This window comes from Ruditapes philippinarum, unplaced genomic scaffold (genome assembly GCF_026571515.1).
Source record: "Ruditapes philippinarum isolate M1 unplaced genomic scaffold, ASM2657151v2 ctg10368_1_1_1_1, whole genome shotgun sequence".
NCBI classification, from domain to species: domain Eukaryota; kingdom Metazoa; phylum Mollusca; class Bivalvia; order Venerida; family Veneridae; genus Ruditapes; species Ruditapes philippinarum.
Genome location: NW_026852761.1, coordinates 27,778 through 47,560, shown reverse-complemented (window position 1 = coordinate 47,560; position 19,783 = coordinate 27,778). Strand labels below are relative to the sequence as shown.

General features: G+C 32.6%; 1 protein-coding gene across 1 annotated transcript in view; it reads right to left on the bottom strand.

The window, feature by feature from the left end:
• The window catches only part of LOC132723881 (protein still life, isoform SIF type 1-like), a gene marked incomplete at its 3' end in the record, with an annotated part of 64,639 nt that overhangs the window by 25,905 nt on the left and 18,951 nt on the right, over positions 1-19,783 (bottom strand). The window contains exons 2-3 of the mRNA XM_060708684.1: positions 13,587-13,651; positions 7,793-8,710 (exon numbers count right to left, since the gene is read on the bottom strand). Coding sequence (XP_060564667.1) covers positions 7,793-7,890 — 98 coding nt within the window. The remainder of the gene's footprint in view (positions 1-7,792; positions 8,711-13,586; positions 13,652-19,783) is intronic.

Genomic DNA, 19,783 nt, shown 5'->3' with positions numbered 1-19,783 from the left:
CTCTAAACAAATATTCCTGCCGTAACAACCATTTGTCACTTACAAAAAAATCCTTATCAATTGTTGAACATGAAACTGATCAAATTTTTAGGATTTAATCTTGACTCTGGCTTGGGATGGACAATTTATCAAGTTAAAAATGAAATGTGATCGCCATGCAAAAGAGACTCAGCAGTTTTTGAAATAACTCTCTTAATTGCTTTTCACGTAACAGTTATTGCCTCCCCTAGCCGCCATTTTGCGGCTCATTACCGATATATTATATGCCTAAGACAAGATAAAAATCTCTCATAATTCATATTATCATCTTTATAGAAAGTGATAAAAATCTTTCACATATTGGTGCTATAATAATATTTTCCTTCACATGTGTAAAAGAATTTGATATACTTTTTATATTTTGTCAATTTTATTATAAATATAATATTTCAGACCTTCAAAATGATGGCCACTTGTGACAAGGGAGGCAAATACTGTAAAAATTGGGGACTATGTACAGACCTTTGACCTTTAATCAACAAGCATTGCTCTGACCTTCACTATATGTATCAATTCAGACAAGTTTTTAGTTGAATTTGACCTTATCTTTGACCTTTCATACCAAGGCAAATAAACACTGGGAAATACATGCATGATATCTCAATATTACTGTTATGAAAATTAGTGTTGACCATTTAAAGCTAGACCTTGACCTTTGACCTATCATGTATTCAAGACAAAAAATTCATAAACATCTAAAAGTATACATGTACAATGTATATTATGTAATGCTTCTTCAATACTTCTTCATATACAATTTAATCAAAATTGACCTTGAAAACATTAGGTTAAAATAGTGACCTTGACCTTGAAAATTAAAGGTCATGCATAATCAAGAAGAATACAATGTAGAGTATCTTTCTGAACAAACTAAAAAAAATAAATTAAATTTGACAGTGAAATTACACATAGTAAACAGTGAAATTACAAAATTTTTAAACAATGACATTTTCATGAAAATTATGCAAAAAATATATTAAAATAAATCAGCCAATGAAAACTTGATTGGTTAAAAGATGTTTTAAACAAATAATAAAAAGTGTTGACTTCATTCACTTTTTTGAATTTAGATATATAATATTATATACATGTATATAAAAAGAAAATGCAACGGCCGCTCACAGTGGTGTAGGGGTTAACATACTGGACCGGTAATCCAGAGACCCTGGCTTGAGTCATGGCTGTGGCATATTTATTTTTCATGTGATTTTTCTGTGCAGTAATTTCCTGCTCATGACTTCTTTTCTTTCATTTATATATATTATATATATCTTTTAAAAATTTCTTGATGACTGTATGGGGGAGGGAAAAATAGGAGGGGGGGGGGGGGTAGGATTAGGATTTATTGGTTGGGAAGGTGGTGGAGAAGTTCTCTAAAGGGATATTCATGATAATTATGCATGTTGAAGAAATAACATATTCAGTTGCAAAGTTTTTTCCCTTATTCATCATTTGCCAAGTCTATAGCTGTTCTAACAAAAAACCCTGCAAGATCTTATAGTACAGTCTGCCAATGATTACAAGTAGGTTTTAATGATGATTTATATGCAATTTAAAATGCTAGCTGCCAGTAACTTGTTGTTTTTGTTGATAACATCCTTGTATCTCACTAAGTTAAGTACAGCTTAATGAGCATTTGGGATCAATTAAAACATGTTGATAGAGTAACCCGACACAGTTCAATTTCCTAGTGCAGATGCTGGAAGTTGGCAACCAGAGAAAAAATTATCCATTTATTTCAAACAAAGTTGGCAGTTAAATGTATAACAAAGACTGGAAAAATCTAAATAAATTCATCAATATATTATATAATATATGATACTTACAACTGTTTAGCTGATAAGACCTCCTCCCAAACATGAGGCATGGCTAAAGTCCAAGGAAAAATCACCACTTTTTTTTAATGAACTGAACTGTTTTAGTTTACTTTCAGTAATTTATAAGTCACTGTCATAATTGTTCAATTTAAGAATTATCTATCTCCAGGAAAAAATGTGAAATATTTAATTCATGTCATTTTAACAATAGATATTTTCTATTTTTTCAGCTCCTCTTTAATTTAATAACTTCAATAAACACTCTAGTATTTTGCATTATTACTTCTATATAAAATCAATAATTTCTCCAATTTGTAGGTCAATAAAATTTCATACACTACTTTGGTTTTATCTATAAAAGTAAAAAGTTAAATTTGATCAAAATTATAACAAATAAACATTTATATTTAACTGACATTGCAAGTATATTTAATTAAATAAAAAATTTTTCCTTTTAAAAAATTTACATAAAAATTTAAAAATTCAAATTCAAAAAAATTTTAAAACCCCTAAAAAATTTTAAATTTTTAAAATTAAAAATTCTTTAAAAAAGGGCTTTTTAAATTTTTAAATAAAAAATTAAAAATTTCTAACCCCTAAAATTTTCAAACCCTTTTTTAAATTTTAATCTTTAGCAGAAGATAAAGTAAAATTTGGAAAAAAAATTTTTTTTTGAAAAAACTTTTAAAAAACTCTTTATGAACCCCCAAAATTTTTTCCCTTCACAATAAAAATTACAACCCAGTGTGGGTTTTAATTTTAAATTTTGTTTTTAAATTAAAAAAAAAAATTTTCTTATCCCCTTTATAAAAATTAATCCTTTTTTTATTTAATAAAACTTTTTTTTTACCCTTTTTTCTTTTGTTTTTTTTTTGGGGGTTTTTTTTGGGGGTGTTTCCCCAAAATTCCAAAATTTTTTTAAAATTTTAATTTTTTTAATTTTAGTGACCCCATGATTCAGGTTTTGACCCCTTTTCGAGGGACGGTGGACATTTTGGCTGTCAATATTAAAATTATGATAAGTGTGCCCACCCCTTTGAAAAATTTTCCCAATCTTTTAATGAAAGTAAAAAACCCCTTTTAAGGGCCCAAGAAAAAAATCAAAATCAAGTAAGAAAAAGGGGGTTTCTAATAATTTTGCTGCGCCTAAAATTCAGATGGATGGGGGTTATTTTTATGAAAGGAAAGAAAAATATATAAAAATTTTGTAAAAATCAGAGATTTATAAGGAATCAAATATAAAAATATATGAAATTATATTTGTAAAATTACATAAAAAAAATAGTTTCAAAGGGGGCACCAAAACCAAATATTAACTTTTGAATTCCTTTTTTATGATTCATTAAATGACATTTTTTCAAATTATAATTAATAAATGCAAACCAGCAATTACATGCACCACTTTTGCAAAATAAAAATATTTTCATACAAAAAAAAATATATAGAAATTTTATTTCCATGACCATAAGGATCAACAATTTGTGTATGACCAATAAATTATTTTAAAAAAAAATTTTTTTTTTAAAAACCCCCCAAAAAAAAAAAATTTTTTAAAAAAAATTTTTTTTAAAAAAAATTTTTTTTTTTTTTTTTTAATTTAAAATTTTTTTAAAATTTTAAATTTATTAAAAAAACCCCCAATTTTTAAAAAATTTTTTTTTTTTTTTTTTGTTTTTTGGGGGGTTTTTTTGCCCGGGTTTTTTTTCCCCGGGGCCCCCTTTTTAAAAATTTAAATTTTCCCCCCCCAAAAAAAAAAAATTTTTTTGTTTTTAAAAAAAAGGAAAAATTTTTTTTTTAATTTTAAAATTTTTTTGGGGGGGAAAAAAAAAAAAAAAACCCTTTTTTTAAAAAAAAAAACTTTTTTTTTGGGGAAAAAATTTTTTTTTTTAAAAAAAAAAAAAAAAAAAAAATTTTTTTAAAAGGGGAAAAAAACCCCTTTTTTTGGAACCCTTTTTTAAAAAAAGGGGGCCCCCCGGGGGGAAATTTTTTTTTAAAGGGGGGAAAAAAAAAAGGGGGGGAAATTTTTTTCCCCAAAAAATTTGGGAAAAAAGGGGGGGGAAATTTTAAAATTTTTTGGAAAATTTCCCATTTTTGGTTAAAAAAACCCCTTTTTTTAAAAATTTTTTGGGGGGGCCCAAAGGGAAAATTTCCCCCCAAAAAAATTTTTAAAAATTTTTTGTTTTTAAAAAATTTAAAAAAAATTTTTTTTAAAAAAAAAATTTTTTTTTTAAAAGGGAAAAATGGGACCAAAGACATTTTATCTAAAGTTTTGTATAGCTGGATGTTTAGGGTTGTTCACTCTGCTTCCCAGGGATAATCAATTTTACTGCGCAAATTGACCCCAAATTTAAAATGTTGCAACCATTTTCACTCAAATCTGCCAAAAAATCATAATGATATAGCACAAGTGTTGACTGCACCATAGCTTAACAGCATCTTCAATCTTAAATTTCTTGTTACCATGGCAACGGGGGACATCTCAAAATTGCCAAAAAACAATTTTTTGCATTGTTTTTTTCCCATCAAAACTGATTTCAAAGTGCTCCAACTTCTCAATGGATTGAAATAGAGAAAAAGGTTTTTTAGCGTTGGTTGCACAGTCACATGTCCAAAATTTCTCTTGGCTATGAGGGGGGCTGCCGCCCCACTTCAAACCCCCGTAACAGAAGGGGGCACATCCCTCTTCTGGCAACCTCTTGATGTACCTTTTTGATGAAAGGCAGCACCGAAAAGTGATCACTTTTTTATCAACATTTCTCAAACAAAAAAAACAATATTTTGGGCTAAATAGGGCATTTTTACACTGTTTCAGGTCTCAAAAATTGGGGAGGGGGTCGACAAGCCGTCCAAACACGTCTATATGAGGTAAAGGGTTAATGCTTAACCTGCTGTGACCAATACTACAGTAATGAAAAGCCTCTGTCACCAGTATAGAGTCAGGCCAGCCTGACCTTTAATTAGGCTTATAATAATGTTGGTTCTTCAAAATTGATATTCCTCAAAACAGTATTTCAAGCCTGTGCCTGAAACCTTGAATAGAACAGCTGGCCACTCACTTGGAAAATTAACATATCATATAATTATCTTTAAAACAATGTGATTGTAAACAATATGATTGCACATTTTTTGTTATTTTACCATGTATTTTGCCAGTTAAAGATTTAAATCGAAAATTATAATAACATTAATTTCATTGGTCGACTAGTCATTCAAATAAGGCACACAAAAAATCCCAAGTACCAAAATGCAAATATGACCCTCTTTTGGACGTAATGACTTACATGTATATCTATAAAAAGCACAAGCATAATGCCAATATGTTTAGATTGGCAATATTATAATATGCTGGTGATAACTTTTATTAATTTTTACATTTTCAAACAAAATCCCATCAACAAACAATGAACAATTCGAAATTTGAAGTATGGCAAGAATACCAAACAAAGTCAGAGGGTTAAAGGTTAAAATAAATCCAATATAGCTCCATACACCACAATCAAAATCGGAAAATAATCTCCTATCTGCCACAGTCAAAGACAGAATAATCTCTAATCAAAATAAAACAAGGAAAAATAATCTCCAATCTGCCGTAATCAAAGACAATGAAATTCTTCTTGCATAAAAAGAAATTATCCAAATTTTTATTTCATTCCTGAACAGCAGAGGCAAAAAAGAGTATTCAAAGAGTTCAGGGCAGGGAATGGGCTACAAAGCTAGAAATAACAAAGATTCTACTTTGTGACTAACACAGTGAGGGCTATTTTTGCGTATTTTGACCTATTTTTTAGTAATTAATGTGAATTGTAAATTACATTGTGTACTTTTGTTTTGTTCACTTCCCAATATTTTACTTTTTCTACATCAAAATTTTCATGAATCTGGAGGCATGTTGCTTTATGAATGCATCCATGCAATTTACTATTTCTTGTGTCACTGGTCATTATCATCCTCTTGCTATCATTTTACTTATTTGATTTTTTACAAGTATACTTAACATTTAAACTACCAACTATTTAAAACAAAGATTTAATGACGATAAAATGAGGCAATTGACCTTAGTAGTGAGAATTGCATATTATACATGTATATTATTGTCTTTAATAAAGAAAATTACAAATATATGTGCATTTCTTTGTAAAACAATGCCATTTTCTAATTTTACTGCTGTCCCTTTTTAATATCTAATGTTAATGGCAAAAGGTTACCGGCTAATGCCACCAGCATAAAACAAGCCAAGATACATGTATCAAATCTAATCAGATTGAACTACTCAATCTTCAATCTGAAGACAATTGCGCAACTCAAACCTACAGCGGTGATAGGCATAGAGGTTTGAAGTAAATGGCCACAACCACTTGCCCATAGAGGCCTTCTGTAAATCTGTTATGATCATTTGTGATACACTAGTATTACAATAAACATAGCGATGTTCTCATACAAACTAATTAAATTCAAGTTGAAAGAACATTGTATTAAGACATTATGGTTTTTATAGTCATTAAATTTACCTTATTGTTGCTTTGTTTTTGATGTTTGTAAAGTAAGTCTAATATTAAGTGTTAATGGTTCAATATATTAGCAATTCAATTAAAGATTTTGCAGATTAAAAACAATCAAGAAGAAAAGGCTAAAATCAATTTAACTGTTTCACCTATAAGCATATAATGCATTTACAGTTACACTCAAAAGAAAATAAGGTTGTGCAACATGTAAATGAGAACATACAGACATATGGATAGAAAATCTACACCTCTGGTGAGATAAAATGACATCAATACCTATAATGAGATAAAAAGTCCATCTTTACCTCTGGTGAGATAAAAAGACAGTTAATAACTCCAGTGATATAAAAGACAGTTTATACTTCTGGTGAGATAAAAAGACAATCTATACTTCTGGTGAGATAAAATGATGGTCTATACCTCTGGTGAGATAAAGACAGTCTTCAACTCAGGTGAGATAAAATGACAGTCTTTACCTCTGGTGAGATAAAAAGACAGTCTATACCTCTGGTGAGATAAAGACAGTCTTCAACTCAGGTGAGATAAAATGACAGTCTTTACCTCTGGTGAGATAAAAAGACAGTCTATACCTCTAGTGAGATAAAAGACAGTCTTTACCTCTTGTGAGATGAAAGACAGTCTTTACCTCTTGTGAGATGAAAGACAGTCTATACCTCAGGTGAGATAAAATGACAAGATAAAATGACAGTCTATACCTCTGGTGAGATAAAATGACATGATAAAAGATAGTCTATACCTCTGGTGAGATAAAATGACGGTCTATACCTCTGGTGAGATAAAATGACAGTCTATACCTCTGGTGAGATAAAAGACAGTCTATACCTCTGGTGAGATAAAATGACAGTCTATACCTCTGATGAGATAAAAGACAGTCTATACCTCTGGTGAGATAAAATGACAGTCTATAGCTCTGGTGAGATAAAAGACAGTCTTAACCTCTGGTGAGATGAAAGACAGTCTATACCTCGGGTGAGATAAAAGTCTATAACTCTGGTGAGATAAAAGACAGTCTATAACTCTGGTGAGATAAAATGACAGTCTATAGCTCTGGTGAGATAAAAGACAGTCTTTACCTCTGGTGAGATGAAAGACAGTCTATACCTCGGGTGAGATTAAAGTTTATAACTCTGGTGAAATAAAAGACAGTCTATACCTATGATGAGAAAAAAAGACAGTCTATACCTCTGGTGAGATAAAATGACAGTCTATACATCTGGTGAGATAAAAGACAGTCTATACTTCCGGTGAGATAAAATGACAGTCTATACCTCTGGTGATATAAAAGATAGTCTATACCTATGATGAGATAAAAAGACAGTCTTTACCTCTGGTGAAATAAAAGACAGTCTTTACCTCTGATGAGATAAAAAGACAGTCTATACCTCTGGTGAGATAAATATATAATAACAGTACCTGAGAAGGTTCGAGTCTTTGCGTGTATGCCATGGCTGGTTGTGCTGAGGATGGCTGGCCTTTTTGGAGAGTAAAGGTGCACATAACTTATTTCCCATCTCCTTCTTATTTCCTGCTTTCACTGCTTATTTCATCTACTGCTTCAAATTTATTAAATCAACACATAGTTATTTCATCCATTATGAATTACTGCTTATTTCAAATACTGCTTCTATTTAATAAAATTCACACAATTTGTTATTTATTCATTATCAATTACTGCTAACTTTAGTATTACTGCTTATTTCAGTATTACTGCTTATTTCATATACAGCATGTAACTTATAAAATCAACACATATATTGCAGTTATTACATCCATTTAAAATTACTGCTTATTTCATATCCTGCTCAGTGTGATTGTCCACTATTTCCACTAGTAAATATAATATGATTATATTCCTCAGTTATCATTTATACTGCTTATTTCATTATGTTAACACATTGTTTCCTTTATCATAATGCTCACAATGCTATTTTCATTTGTTGCATACTTCACAAAATTTACAGTTAAATCATGGATAATGGAAATATTAATCCATTACTTCTTAAATCATAAAACATCACTGGTTCTGAAAGTCCATATCAAAGAATTTAATTACTGTAACAATTATTTTCTTTATCTTTTACCTTTAAATAATCTATATCAAGTAATCCAAAAGTTCCTTCATTTGATAATTCCTAATTTCTTTTCCACTTACTGCTTATTTCCTAGAGTAAACCATCATCTAAGCAGTGTCTCTAAGTTTCCTAAATTTTGTTCAACTACAAACAGTGTAACTGCCTTCCTGATATTTTGGGGCATATGAAATTCCAAATCACCTTTGGCAACCTGTATCATCATGTCACTCCCAGCTAGTTACAGAAGAATTCAACGAATCTGAAATAATAACAACAATAATCTGAATACCTGAGAATTCCATTTCAAATTAACTTACAGTAATAATACAGTACAACCTTTGCAGAGAAACACCCTCTGGAAGACAAATATTTTGATTGAAACTGAAAGGTCTTCCTCTCAAGAGGTTAATTTTTTTTGTAAAGTCTTACCTTTATAAGAACTGACACTGCAGAGGTAATTGTTCTACAGATGGTTGTTCTACACATGTTACACTGTATATAGTAATAAAGATTATACATGTACATTACTCCAATAAATACCATGTATTTTTTTAACAAATGCCCCTTAGTGCTCAACATTTTTCCAAAAGGGGGGCATCCATTTATGAACAAGAGGGCCATGATGGCCCTGAGGTCGCTCACCTGTATATAGGCCCCCCCCCACCCCCGGGCCAATTTTTACCCAAGGGCTTTTATTTGTTTATTTGAACAGACTTGGTAGACACCCATAAGAAGATGTTTCATGCTAAACATCTAAGTTCTAGCTCATTGGTTTTTTTAAAAGAAGATTTTTAAAGTTTTTACTATACACATATAGTTAAAAACAATGACACCCCTGGGGCAGGGCCAGTTTTGACCCCCGGGCTTTTATTTGAACAAACTTTGTAGATATTTACTTAAAGATGTTTCATGCTTAATATCTAAACTCTAGCTATTTGGGTTTTTTCAAAGAAGATTTTTAAGTTTTTGCTATACACATATAAGGAAAATCAATGACCCCCCCCCCCCGGGCGGGGCCAGTTTTGGCCCCAGGGCTTTAATTTGAACATACTTGGTAGACACCCATTAGAACATGTTTCATGCTAAATATCTTAGCTCTAGCTCTTTGAGTTCTTTAAAAGAAGATTTTTTAAGTTTTTACTATATGCATATAGGGAAAATCAATGACCCCCTGGGGCGGGGCCAATTTTGACCCCAGGGCTTTTATTTGAACAAACTTGGTAGACACTCATTAGAAGATGTTTCATGCTAAATATCTTAGCTCTAGCTCTTTGGGTTCTTTAAAAGAAGATTTTTTAAGTTTTATACTATATGCATATAAGGAAATTCTATGACCCCCTGGGGCGGGGTCAATTTTGACCCCAGGGCTTTTATTTGAACAAACTTGGTAGACATTCACTAGAAGATGTTTCATGCCAAATATCTAAGCTCTAGCTCTTATGGTTCTTTAAAAGAAGTTTTTTTAAGTTTTTACTATATGCATATAGGGAAAATCAATGACCCCCCGGGGCGGGGCCAATTTTGACCACAGGGCTTTAATTTGAACAAACTTGGTAGACACTCACTAGAAGATGTTTCATGCTTAATATCTTAGCTCTAGCTCTTTGGGTTCTTTAAAAGAAGATTTTTTAAGTTTTTACTATATGCATATAGGGAAAATCAATGACCCCCTGGGGCGGGGCCAATTTTGACCCCAGGGCTTTTATTTGAACAAACTTGGTAGACATTCACTAGAAGATGTTTCATGCTTAATATCTAAGCTCTAGCTCTTACGGTTCTTTAAAAGAAGATTTTTTAAGTTTTTACTATATGCATATAGGGAAAATCAATGACCCCCCCGGGCGGGGCCAATTTTGACCCAAGGGCATTTATTTGAACAAACTTGGTAGACACTCACTAGAAGATGTTTCATGCTAAATATCTTAGCTCTAGCTCTTTGGGTTCTTTAAAAGAAGATTTTTTAAGTTTTTACTATATGCATATAGGGAAAATCAATGACCCCCTGGGGCGGGGCCAATTTTGACCCCAGGGCTTTTATTTGAACAAACTTGGTAGACACTCACTAGAAGATGTTTCATGCCAAATATCTAAGCTCTAGCTCTTAGGGTTGTTTAAAAGAAGATATTTAAAGATTTTTCTTTTGGTTGCCATGGCAACCAGAGTTTTGCATGGAATTAAATTCTTTGAACAATTTTTAAAGGTGACCACCAAAGGAACATTCCTGTGAAGTTTGGATGAAATTGGCTCAGTGGTTTATGAGGAGATGTCATTTAAAGCAAAAGTTTACGGACGGACGCCGGACGACGGACGGACGACGGACGGACGGACGGACGCCGGACGAAAAGCGATCACAAAAGCTCACCCTGTCACTTTGTGACAGGTGAGCTAACAAAAAAAGTTACATATGGCCAGGATAAACATTTTTTACTGTTTTTTTTTTTCTTTTTTCCATTGAATACCTTATTATAATTATACTGTAAGCATCGGCTTTGTAAAAACTTGCAATAACTTCCTATGATTCATAATAAACTGCTGTTTCCAAACAATTAAGTTTTGTTTGTTTGATTGTTTCATTTTATGCCTTTTCCCAACAGTATTTCAGTCATATAGGTGGGTAGTTTCCTAACCATTGTTCCTGAAGAGTTACACCAGTACTAGACTACCTTCCTCCACGCTAAACTACCAAAGCATCTCCCGGGAATCGAACCCATACCAGAGAGGTAACTGGATTAGAAGTCATCGACTCTAACCCCTCGACCACGGAGGCGGTAATAAAAAAATTAAGTATTTTATTTTTAGCTACAATTGTAGATATCTTAATTAATCTTATACATTTGGCCCACACACAACTATATCACAAACACATAGAGTGCGTCCAAACATTTGCCTTCATTTCATATGAAAATTTACTAATTAAAGATGCATTTTTCTATATCAAACAAGAATTCTAGTTACATATTATAAATAATCTCAAATTCTGACCCAGACAGACTGTATCAAGACCCAGACAGGATCTGGATCAAGATCAGGATCAAATTTAAATACTCAAATATTATCCATAATTATCCTCATAGATTTAATATAAGATATTAACTTAATAAAATTGGACATAAAATAGAATGTTTATGAAATTAGGAATACATTTATTGTTAATTTAACAAGATGTGATATGGGCATTTTACAGTTGATCCAAATATTGATCCTGATCCTAAAAGTGGTCCTTATTTTGATCTGATTATTTTTGTATATGTTTTGTTATTCCTTGCTATTCTCATAAAATAGGGTTGTTTCTTTGCAAATCAGCCTATTTTTACGTTGTGTTTATGTATTATTTAATTGTTAAGCAATAACTGTTTATCATAAAGCCTGTTAGACAGGGTGAAGTTAGACCAGAACAATGTTTAACTACTGATGAGCTATAAATAACCTTAAAGTAATTAACATTTCTCTGAGACGCTAACAATTTTATTTTTCATTAATTGGCCAAGTATTTGCCAAGTTCAAATACTATCAACTTTGGGGAAGAAAATTACCTGATTTTCCGGAGGAATATCTGTAACATGATGATAACTCCTAGAACTAATAATTAAAATTCATCACTTAATCCATCACAATTACATTTTGCAGAATCACTGTTTATAAAGTTTTAATTTCTGTTCAATTACACATGAAAAAAAAAATCGCCAACAATTTTCTATTTTGTTCCTGGATTTCTCACAAAAATTATTTCCATGGAAACCAAACATATAATGAATTAAAGAGTGGTGGGGGATTATTATTTGTTTCTAAAAATAATTTTGAAGAAGGTGAAGAAAACATGACTTTGGTATTATAAAGCCACAGTCTTTGATTCGTATTACACACATTTTTTACAATAGTTGAGAGAAATCATTTCTGACAGAAGTATAATAAGTAAAGGACAAACTGTCACAATGAATAAATATTGGCGTATGACTGATTCTGTGAAATTCATATGTAGGGTATCTCTTGCTGTAGATAAAGCATAGATGATGAATATCAATACTGTTTCAAATGAAGATATACCATTTAATTTTGTGTCCATGTTATTTTGACAGTGTGATGCATTAGAAAATTAAATGAATAATGTTTAATCAATATTTGGTCTAAAACTCAAGCTTTTAACCCTAGTCTGTAAGTTCAAGTCCTAAGTAATATCTGGTCTCAAATTCAAGCTCTTAACCCAATTAATGACTGTGGGTTCAAGTCCTATTCATTAGGACTCTTCATTATATGTTCTCCTATGTACTGGTTTAAGTTCCAGTAGTCAAAAGTGATTATATATTATAATGATAAGTTGAATGAATTTATTTCTTTATCAATCTTAAATAAACTGACATAAAGCTAAACTTTTTGAAATTTTAACCCTTAACCTGCAACAACCAAAATGGATTAGCCTGTACCACTAGTAGAGAGCAAGGTTGGGAGGGGGGGGTATAAAATGTCTCTAATTTCAACTTACTAATCTTCAAGGTTGGGGCTGGGGGGGGGGGGGAAGGGGGTTAAAATGTCTTTAATTTCAAATTACTAATCTTCAATCACATTCTCTGGGCCCTTTCTATCAAACTTTAAACAGATACAGTATTTCAGTGTATTATTTTGTTACATACCCTAAGAAACTAAACATGTTAACAAATACATGTAGTAATTTAATGCTGGCAGTTGTTAACTATGTTTATTATAATACATCAAATAAAAGTCCATCTAAATTAAGTAATTTTTATTTATAGACATAAAAGTAAACAGTTGACATTCACTCAGATTTGTTTGCAATTGTACATCAGTTAAGATTGTCAGACTTGTTATCAATCATACTTTTACTGGAATAGACATTATTTTCCTTTCGATGTCAAATATATACATTAGTTATACATATTATCAAAAGATTACATCTTAAACCACATGGTAGTACAACTTTAAATCATATTAAGTCTGAGGTTATTATGAATAATTGCCGAGGTGTTCCAATTATTCAAAATATGGAAACCTGTATACATGATTTCAAAATAAAGCTCTACTATACGTAAATTTTAAAACTGTTCCATTTAGCATAAACCAAACAGATTAATTCTAAATTAATGACTTATGTAATTATGGTAAAAAACATAAAGCATTACCTTTGGTCAATTCAAAAATTGTGGTGGATCCTTATTTTGACCTTCAAGTGGTTTTGGCATTGACACTGAAAATAGAGAAAATATTTAAATTGTGTGCATCAATTGCCTGTTGTCTTACCATCAACATGCACTGAATAACATAGCACTCTTGGGGACCTAACCCTGGTTACCTTTGACCCAATTGATAAACAACAAGAGGGCCATGATGGCCCTGAGGTCGCTCACCTGTATATAGCCCCCCAACGTTGCAGGGCCAATTTAACCCAAGGGCTTTTATTTGCACAAACTTGGTAGACACCCATAAGAAGATGTTTCATGCTAAACATCTAAGCTCTAGCTCATTGGGCTTTTTAAAAGAAGATTTTTTTTAAGTTTTTACTATACACATATAGTTAAAAACAATGACACCCCTGGGGCCGTGCCAGGGCTTTTTTTTTAACAAACTTTGTAGACACTTACTACAAGATGTTTCATGCTTAATATCTAAACTCTAGCTATTTGGGTTTTTTCAAAGAAGATTTTAAGTTTTAAATTGCTATACACATATAAAGAAAATCAATGACCCCCGGGGCGGGGCCAATTTTGACCCCAGGTCTTTTATTTGAACAAACTTTGTAGACACTCACTAAAAGATGTTTCATGCTTAATATCTTAACTCTAGCTATTTGGGTTTTTTCAAAGAAGATTTTTAAGTTTTTGCTATACACATATAAGGAAAATCAATGACCCCCGGGGCGGTGCCAATTTTGACCCCAGGGCTTTTATTTGAACAAACTTGGTAGACACCTATTAGAACATGTTTGATGCTAAATATCTTAGCCATAGCTCTTTGAGTTCTTTAAAAGAAGATTTTTTAAGTTTTTACTATATGCATATAGGGAAAATCAAAGACCCCCCGGGGCGGGGCCAATTTTGACCCCAGGGCTTTTATGTGAACAAACTTGGTAGACACTTATTAGAACATGTTTCATGCTAAATATCTTAGCTCTAACTCTTTTGGTTCTTTAAAAGAAGATTTTTTAAGTTTTTACTATATGCATATAGGGAAAATCAATGACCCCCCGGGGCGGGGCCAATTTTGACCCCAGGGCTTTTATTTGAACAAACTTGGTAGACACTCATTAGAAGATGTTTCATGCCAAATATCTAAGCTCTAGCTCTTAGGGTTGTTTAAAAGAAGATATTTAAAGTTTTTTCTTTCGGTTGCCATGGCAACCAGAGTTCTGCATGGAATTAAATTCTTTGAACAATTTTTAAAGGTGACCACCAAAGGAACATTCCTGTGAAGTTTGGATGAAATTGGCTTAGTGGTTTATGAGGAGATGTCATTTAAAGTAAAAGTTTACGGACGGACGGACGACGGACGGACTACGGACGGACGCTGGACGAAAAGCGATCACAAAAGCTCACCCTGTCACTTTGTGACAGGTGAGCTAAAAAGACAGACTGAAAACTACATGCCCACTCCCAATCAATCTATTGATCCAGGGGGGTAAAATATATTTACCAGGAGTTATCATAACCCTTACACAATTAATGCTGAAACCAAAACATTCAAAGTCTTTGTCATGCACTTCTCTAGTCTGTAGTCTGATGTTAACTGACCTTTTCATTGATACATGACTTAGAAGCTGAACCCTTTAAAGTATAATATGTGTCCTATTTATTGCACAGTTTTAATCTCGAAAAACCGCATAAAGTTTTACACACAATTTCATCAGATGCATCATTTATCAGATTAAGGGATAAATATTGTTTTCCCAGAAGTTATGATCGTGATATTAATATTTGCCGAGCCTTTATTACACTGATGAACCGATAAAAACCTTTCAATTCTAGCAATGCAATAATCATCACTTAAATACATTGTCAGATTTTTATTGCTGTAGCAATGTTCAGTCTATATTTTTCTGTCCATGGGGCATAACAACTGATACACTAATCCATATAAAACTTTTGAAGATCTGTTCGTGGTAAATGGTGGATGTGTACATGTCAAATCTTTGACTTTTCTTGCACACCAGATTAGATTATCTAGGGTTCGTACCTGTACAGGATAACCTCATCGTACACCCCCTTGGTGTAACATGAGATGTATGCTTCAAATGACATGAACATCATTCAGCCATGGTTATGAACTGTGCTTAATTTAGGGCAAAATCATTCTGCCATATCAATTTTATTTGTTTTGTTTGGATTTACGGTGCACCAACACAATTTTTATACATGTGACAACCTGAATTATTTACGTTTTATGGCGCCAAAAGAGGAAAGATGATTTTGGCTAACCCCAGGCATTACAAACTGAAAGCAACACCATCAAGCAAAAGAACTTCCCCTGCTGTAGCTTAAAGAGATGCCCAGACTCCAGTAATTCAAACCCATTCAGTTGCCTCTTACAATCAGTGACTGCAATTTTGAAGACTCTAACCCTAAAGGCAACACTTCAGCCACATCGGGGGCCATGTTAATGAATGAACAACCATAAGCTGCAACCAGAAATTGTGCTAAATAATAATTGTTTCTTTATCTAAGCAATAAACTTAAAGTGCGTCTTTTAAAAAGAAGTACTGGTTGTTGTTTATTGTAAGCTACTATATATGTAACTGATGAGCCAAACATTTCAGAATCATCGTACATTGTAAACAGGTCTTAAAATCATACATCACCAAAAACCAGCCAGTTCAATAACCGATTTTTTATACATCAAGAACCTATAAAACAAGAGCTGTCCGTAAGACAGCGCGCTCGACTTTTTTATTGCTTGCCAATAAAAAAAGTTTTTGCAGTAAAAGGCAATACAAGAATCTCTGTATTTTTAAAGTGAACAATGGCCATGAGCATTAAGATATTTAGTGAAGAATTATTAACCAAGATTCTAAGTCGATAAAAGGCCTTAATTTTTAAAACAAATCCTTGACAGAGTTACCTTCTCTTGCGTACAGATGGGGGTAATGATGTGAAATAGCATTAAAAGTTTCAAAGCAATATCTCAAAGGGTTAAGGCAATAAGTGGATTTTACCCATATTCAATGTATTTTCTAAGTCAAAAAGGGGCATAATTCTGTCAAAAACCTTGACAGAGTTATGTCCTCTTGTCTGTTGATGAAGGTCGTGATGGTAAACAAGTATGGTCAGTTTCAAAGCAATACCTCCAATGGTTTTGAAATAAAGTGAGGTGGTACAAAAAACTTAACCAAGCTCAATACACTTTCTAAGTCAAAAAAAAGGCCCATAATTCTGTCAAAAACCTTGACAGAGTTATGTACTCTTGTCTGTAGATGGAGGTTATGATGGTGAACAAGTATGGTAAGTTTCAAAGCCATACTTGTAATACTTCTGAAATAAAGTGGGGTGGTACTAAAAACTTAACCAAGATTCTAAGTCGATAAAAGGCCTTAATTTTTAAAACAAATCCTTGACAGAGTTACCTTCTCTTGCGTACAGATGGGGGTAATGATGTGAAATAGCATTAAAAGTTTCAAAGCAATATCTCAAAGGGTTAAGGCAATAAGTGGATTTTACCCATATTCAATGTATTTTCTAAGTCAAAAAGGGGCATAATTCTGTCAAAAACCTTGACAGAGTTATGTCCTCTTGTCTGTTGATGAAGGTCGTGATGGTAAACAAGTATGGTCAGTTTCAAAGCAATACCTCCAATGGTTTTGAAATAAAGTGAGGTGGTACAAAAAACTTAACCAAGCTCAATACACTTTCTAAGTCAAAAAAGGCCATAATTCTGTCAAAAACCTTGACAGAGTTATGTACTCTTGTCTGTAGATGGAGGTTATGATGGTGAACAAGTATGGTAAGTTTCAAAGCCATACTTGTAATACTTCTGAAATAAAGTGGGGTGGTACGAAAAACTTAACCAAGGTGTGACGCCGACGCCGACGCCGACGCCGGGGCGAGTAGGATAGCTCCCCTTTTCATAGAAAAGTCGAGCTAAAAATGGGGGGAAAAAGCTTTTATTGTATAGCTATATAACATAATTCATCATATTAAACCTGACATGAAAATCACCCCTTCAATAAAATTAGCATGCTATTCAGTGCTAGAGAAATGAGACTTTTCCATTAGCTGTGAAAATGATTACTGGTCGAGAGAGAAATATATGTATTGACTTTATGCTACCAAAATATTATGACAAGACAATTCATCTTTATACATTAATATGATCAATGTCGAAGCACAAGTATTAATCAAGGAGCCGCCGCTACCATCGTAACTTGTGCTTGAAGTGCCATGAGTTACGATTTTGTAACGTAGAAGCCTTGATTTGCTAGTACTGCGTTTTAAAAAAATATAGTATTTAACGTAATGGACCCCTGTAATGGCACTTAGTGGTTCCAACCTGATTATACATACTTTTGCGAGCTATTTTGTTATTTTTCCATCAATAGTAGTAAAACTCTGAAAATGTTTAGCTTCACTATCAAGACAGGTTAATAGGTGCACAATTGACGCAGTGTGACTGTTATTACTATTAATTGTTAGAGGCTAAATTTTTACTATTTTAGAATTTTGAATTCTGCTGGCAGCAACTGAATCGACTCCTGCATCAAGTGCAAACCAAAATCTGCCGGCATATCCTTCGACAGCACTGTTTACTTATTCAGTCAGTGGTAATTTTTGAAAATTTCCCCTCAAAATGATGAATGGTTCTGTCCAGATTGAAAGATAGACAAGTCTATATAAGATATTTAAGGGGGTGAGGGTAGAATCAAAAAGGAACAAATCCAACTATTTGTAAAAGTCCATCTCAATCCTAAGTGCTTAGTTTTATGGTAAAGCATGTAGAATCTACATGCTCAAGTCTAAATCCTTACAGAATTTTACCTGACAGTATTTCAACAAAGTTCTGGTCATGATTATGGGCCTTTAATATTTTATATGGCACTTTTCTCTAATTATTCTACAACACTGTTTTATTGAATTTGGAGATGTTCTTTAATTATAAAGAAAGAAATTATGAATCTGATTTCATTATATCAAAGGCAAGACTGACATCCATTGGTACTAAAAGCTCATCAAGAGGTCTTTGTGTCCAAATGAGCTAATAAATCTTACTCTAAAAGTCAAGGGAACCACTCTCGATTGAGGTAAAATGCTAGCGTAATTGAGCTAATACAAGCTAATACAAGTGGCTGTTCGGAAAAACTAATACAAGAGGCTGTTAGGAAAAGAAAACGTCAGCAAAGATTGAACTGTTGAAGATTAACAAACTTATCACACTTTGTTAAAGTGTCAAATAGGATATTCCCATTCTTTTCCCTACAGAATTTGTGTAGTGTTCTCCAAGATGAAAATGTTAGCTGACAGTTTCTACTTAAAGCTTTCCACATTTTGAAATTTAAGTAATATATCTTTCTTAATTTTAATTTTCTAAAATATGAATGTTGTCAAGTGCACATGCAATTCACATATTACTTTGAAATTATAATTAGAAAGGATGTGGAACCTAAACATAGGCAATAAAACAACCACCTGTCACAAAACTAGAATGGTACTTCTAGAGAAGTTTTTGAGTTGTGAAATTTGTTAAATTGGGAAGAAAGTAGTAATGAAAACAGCAAAATTATAGTTTTTAAAGACATTGGATTATTTGGACAAGATTTTAGTGTTGCAATATGTACGATGTTAAAAACATGTAATAGAAAGAGCATCGAAGCACGAGGCTACTGATTTATATGAGGGGGGTAGCCCCCGAGTATTAATCAGATTGCCGAGTGTTCTGATGTTCTTTCTCTTTTGTATCATTGTCTAACATTAAAACACGTTCCCTGTTGCCACAATATGAAACCCCAGAAAAAAATAACCAATGAACGAGCATCTGAATCTCTGTCCCTTTCCCTTTCTCTGCCGACACAATAAGTAAACCCCAGCAAAAATGAGCCAATCAATGGGCATGCTCTGGAGTGCGGGTAACTAATACTTGACCTAATTACCTCAAAAGGTATAGAGGTCATTTACTGGTCAAAGGCAATGTCAAATTCCAAGTTCATAAACCTAGGTTTTTTCTTGCGCAAGTGATTGATTTGACAAGGATAGTCCCAGTTAAATTTTGACCTTGACCTTTAACCTATGACCACAAAATCTATAAGGGTCATCTGTTGGCCATACCAAGTTTCACAAACCTAGGCTTATTCCTTATTAAAATACTGAATGGACAAGTACTTTCCACAAAGTGTCACTGT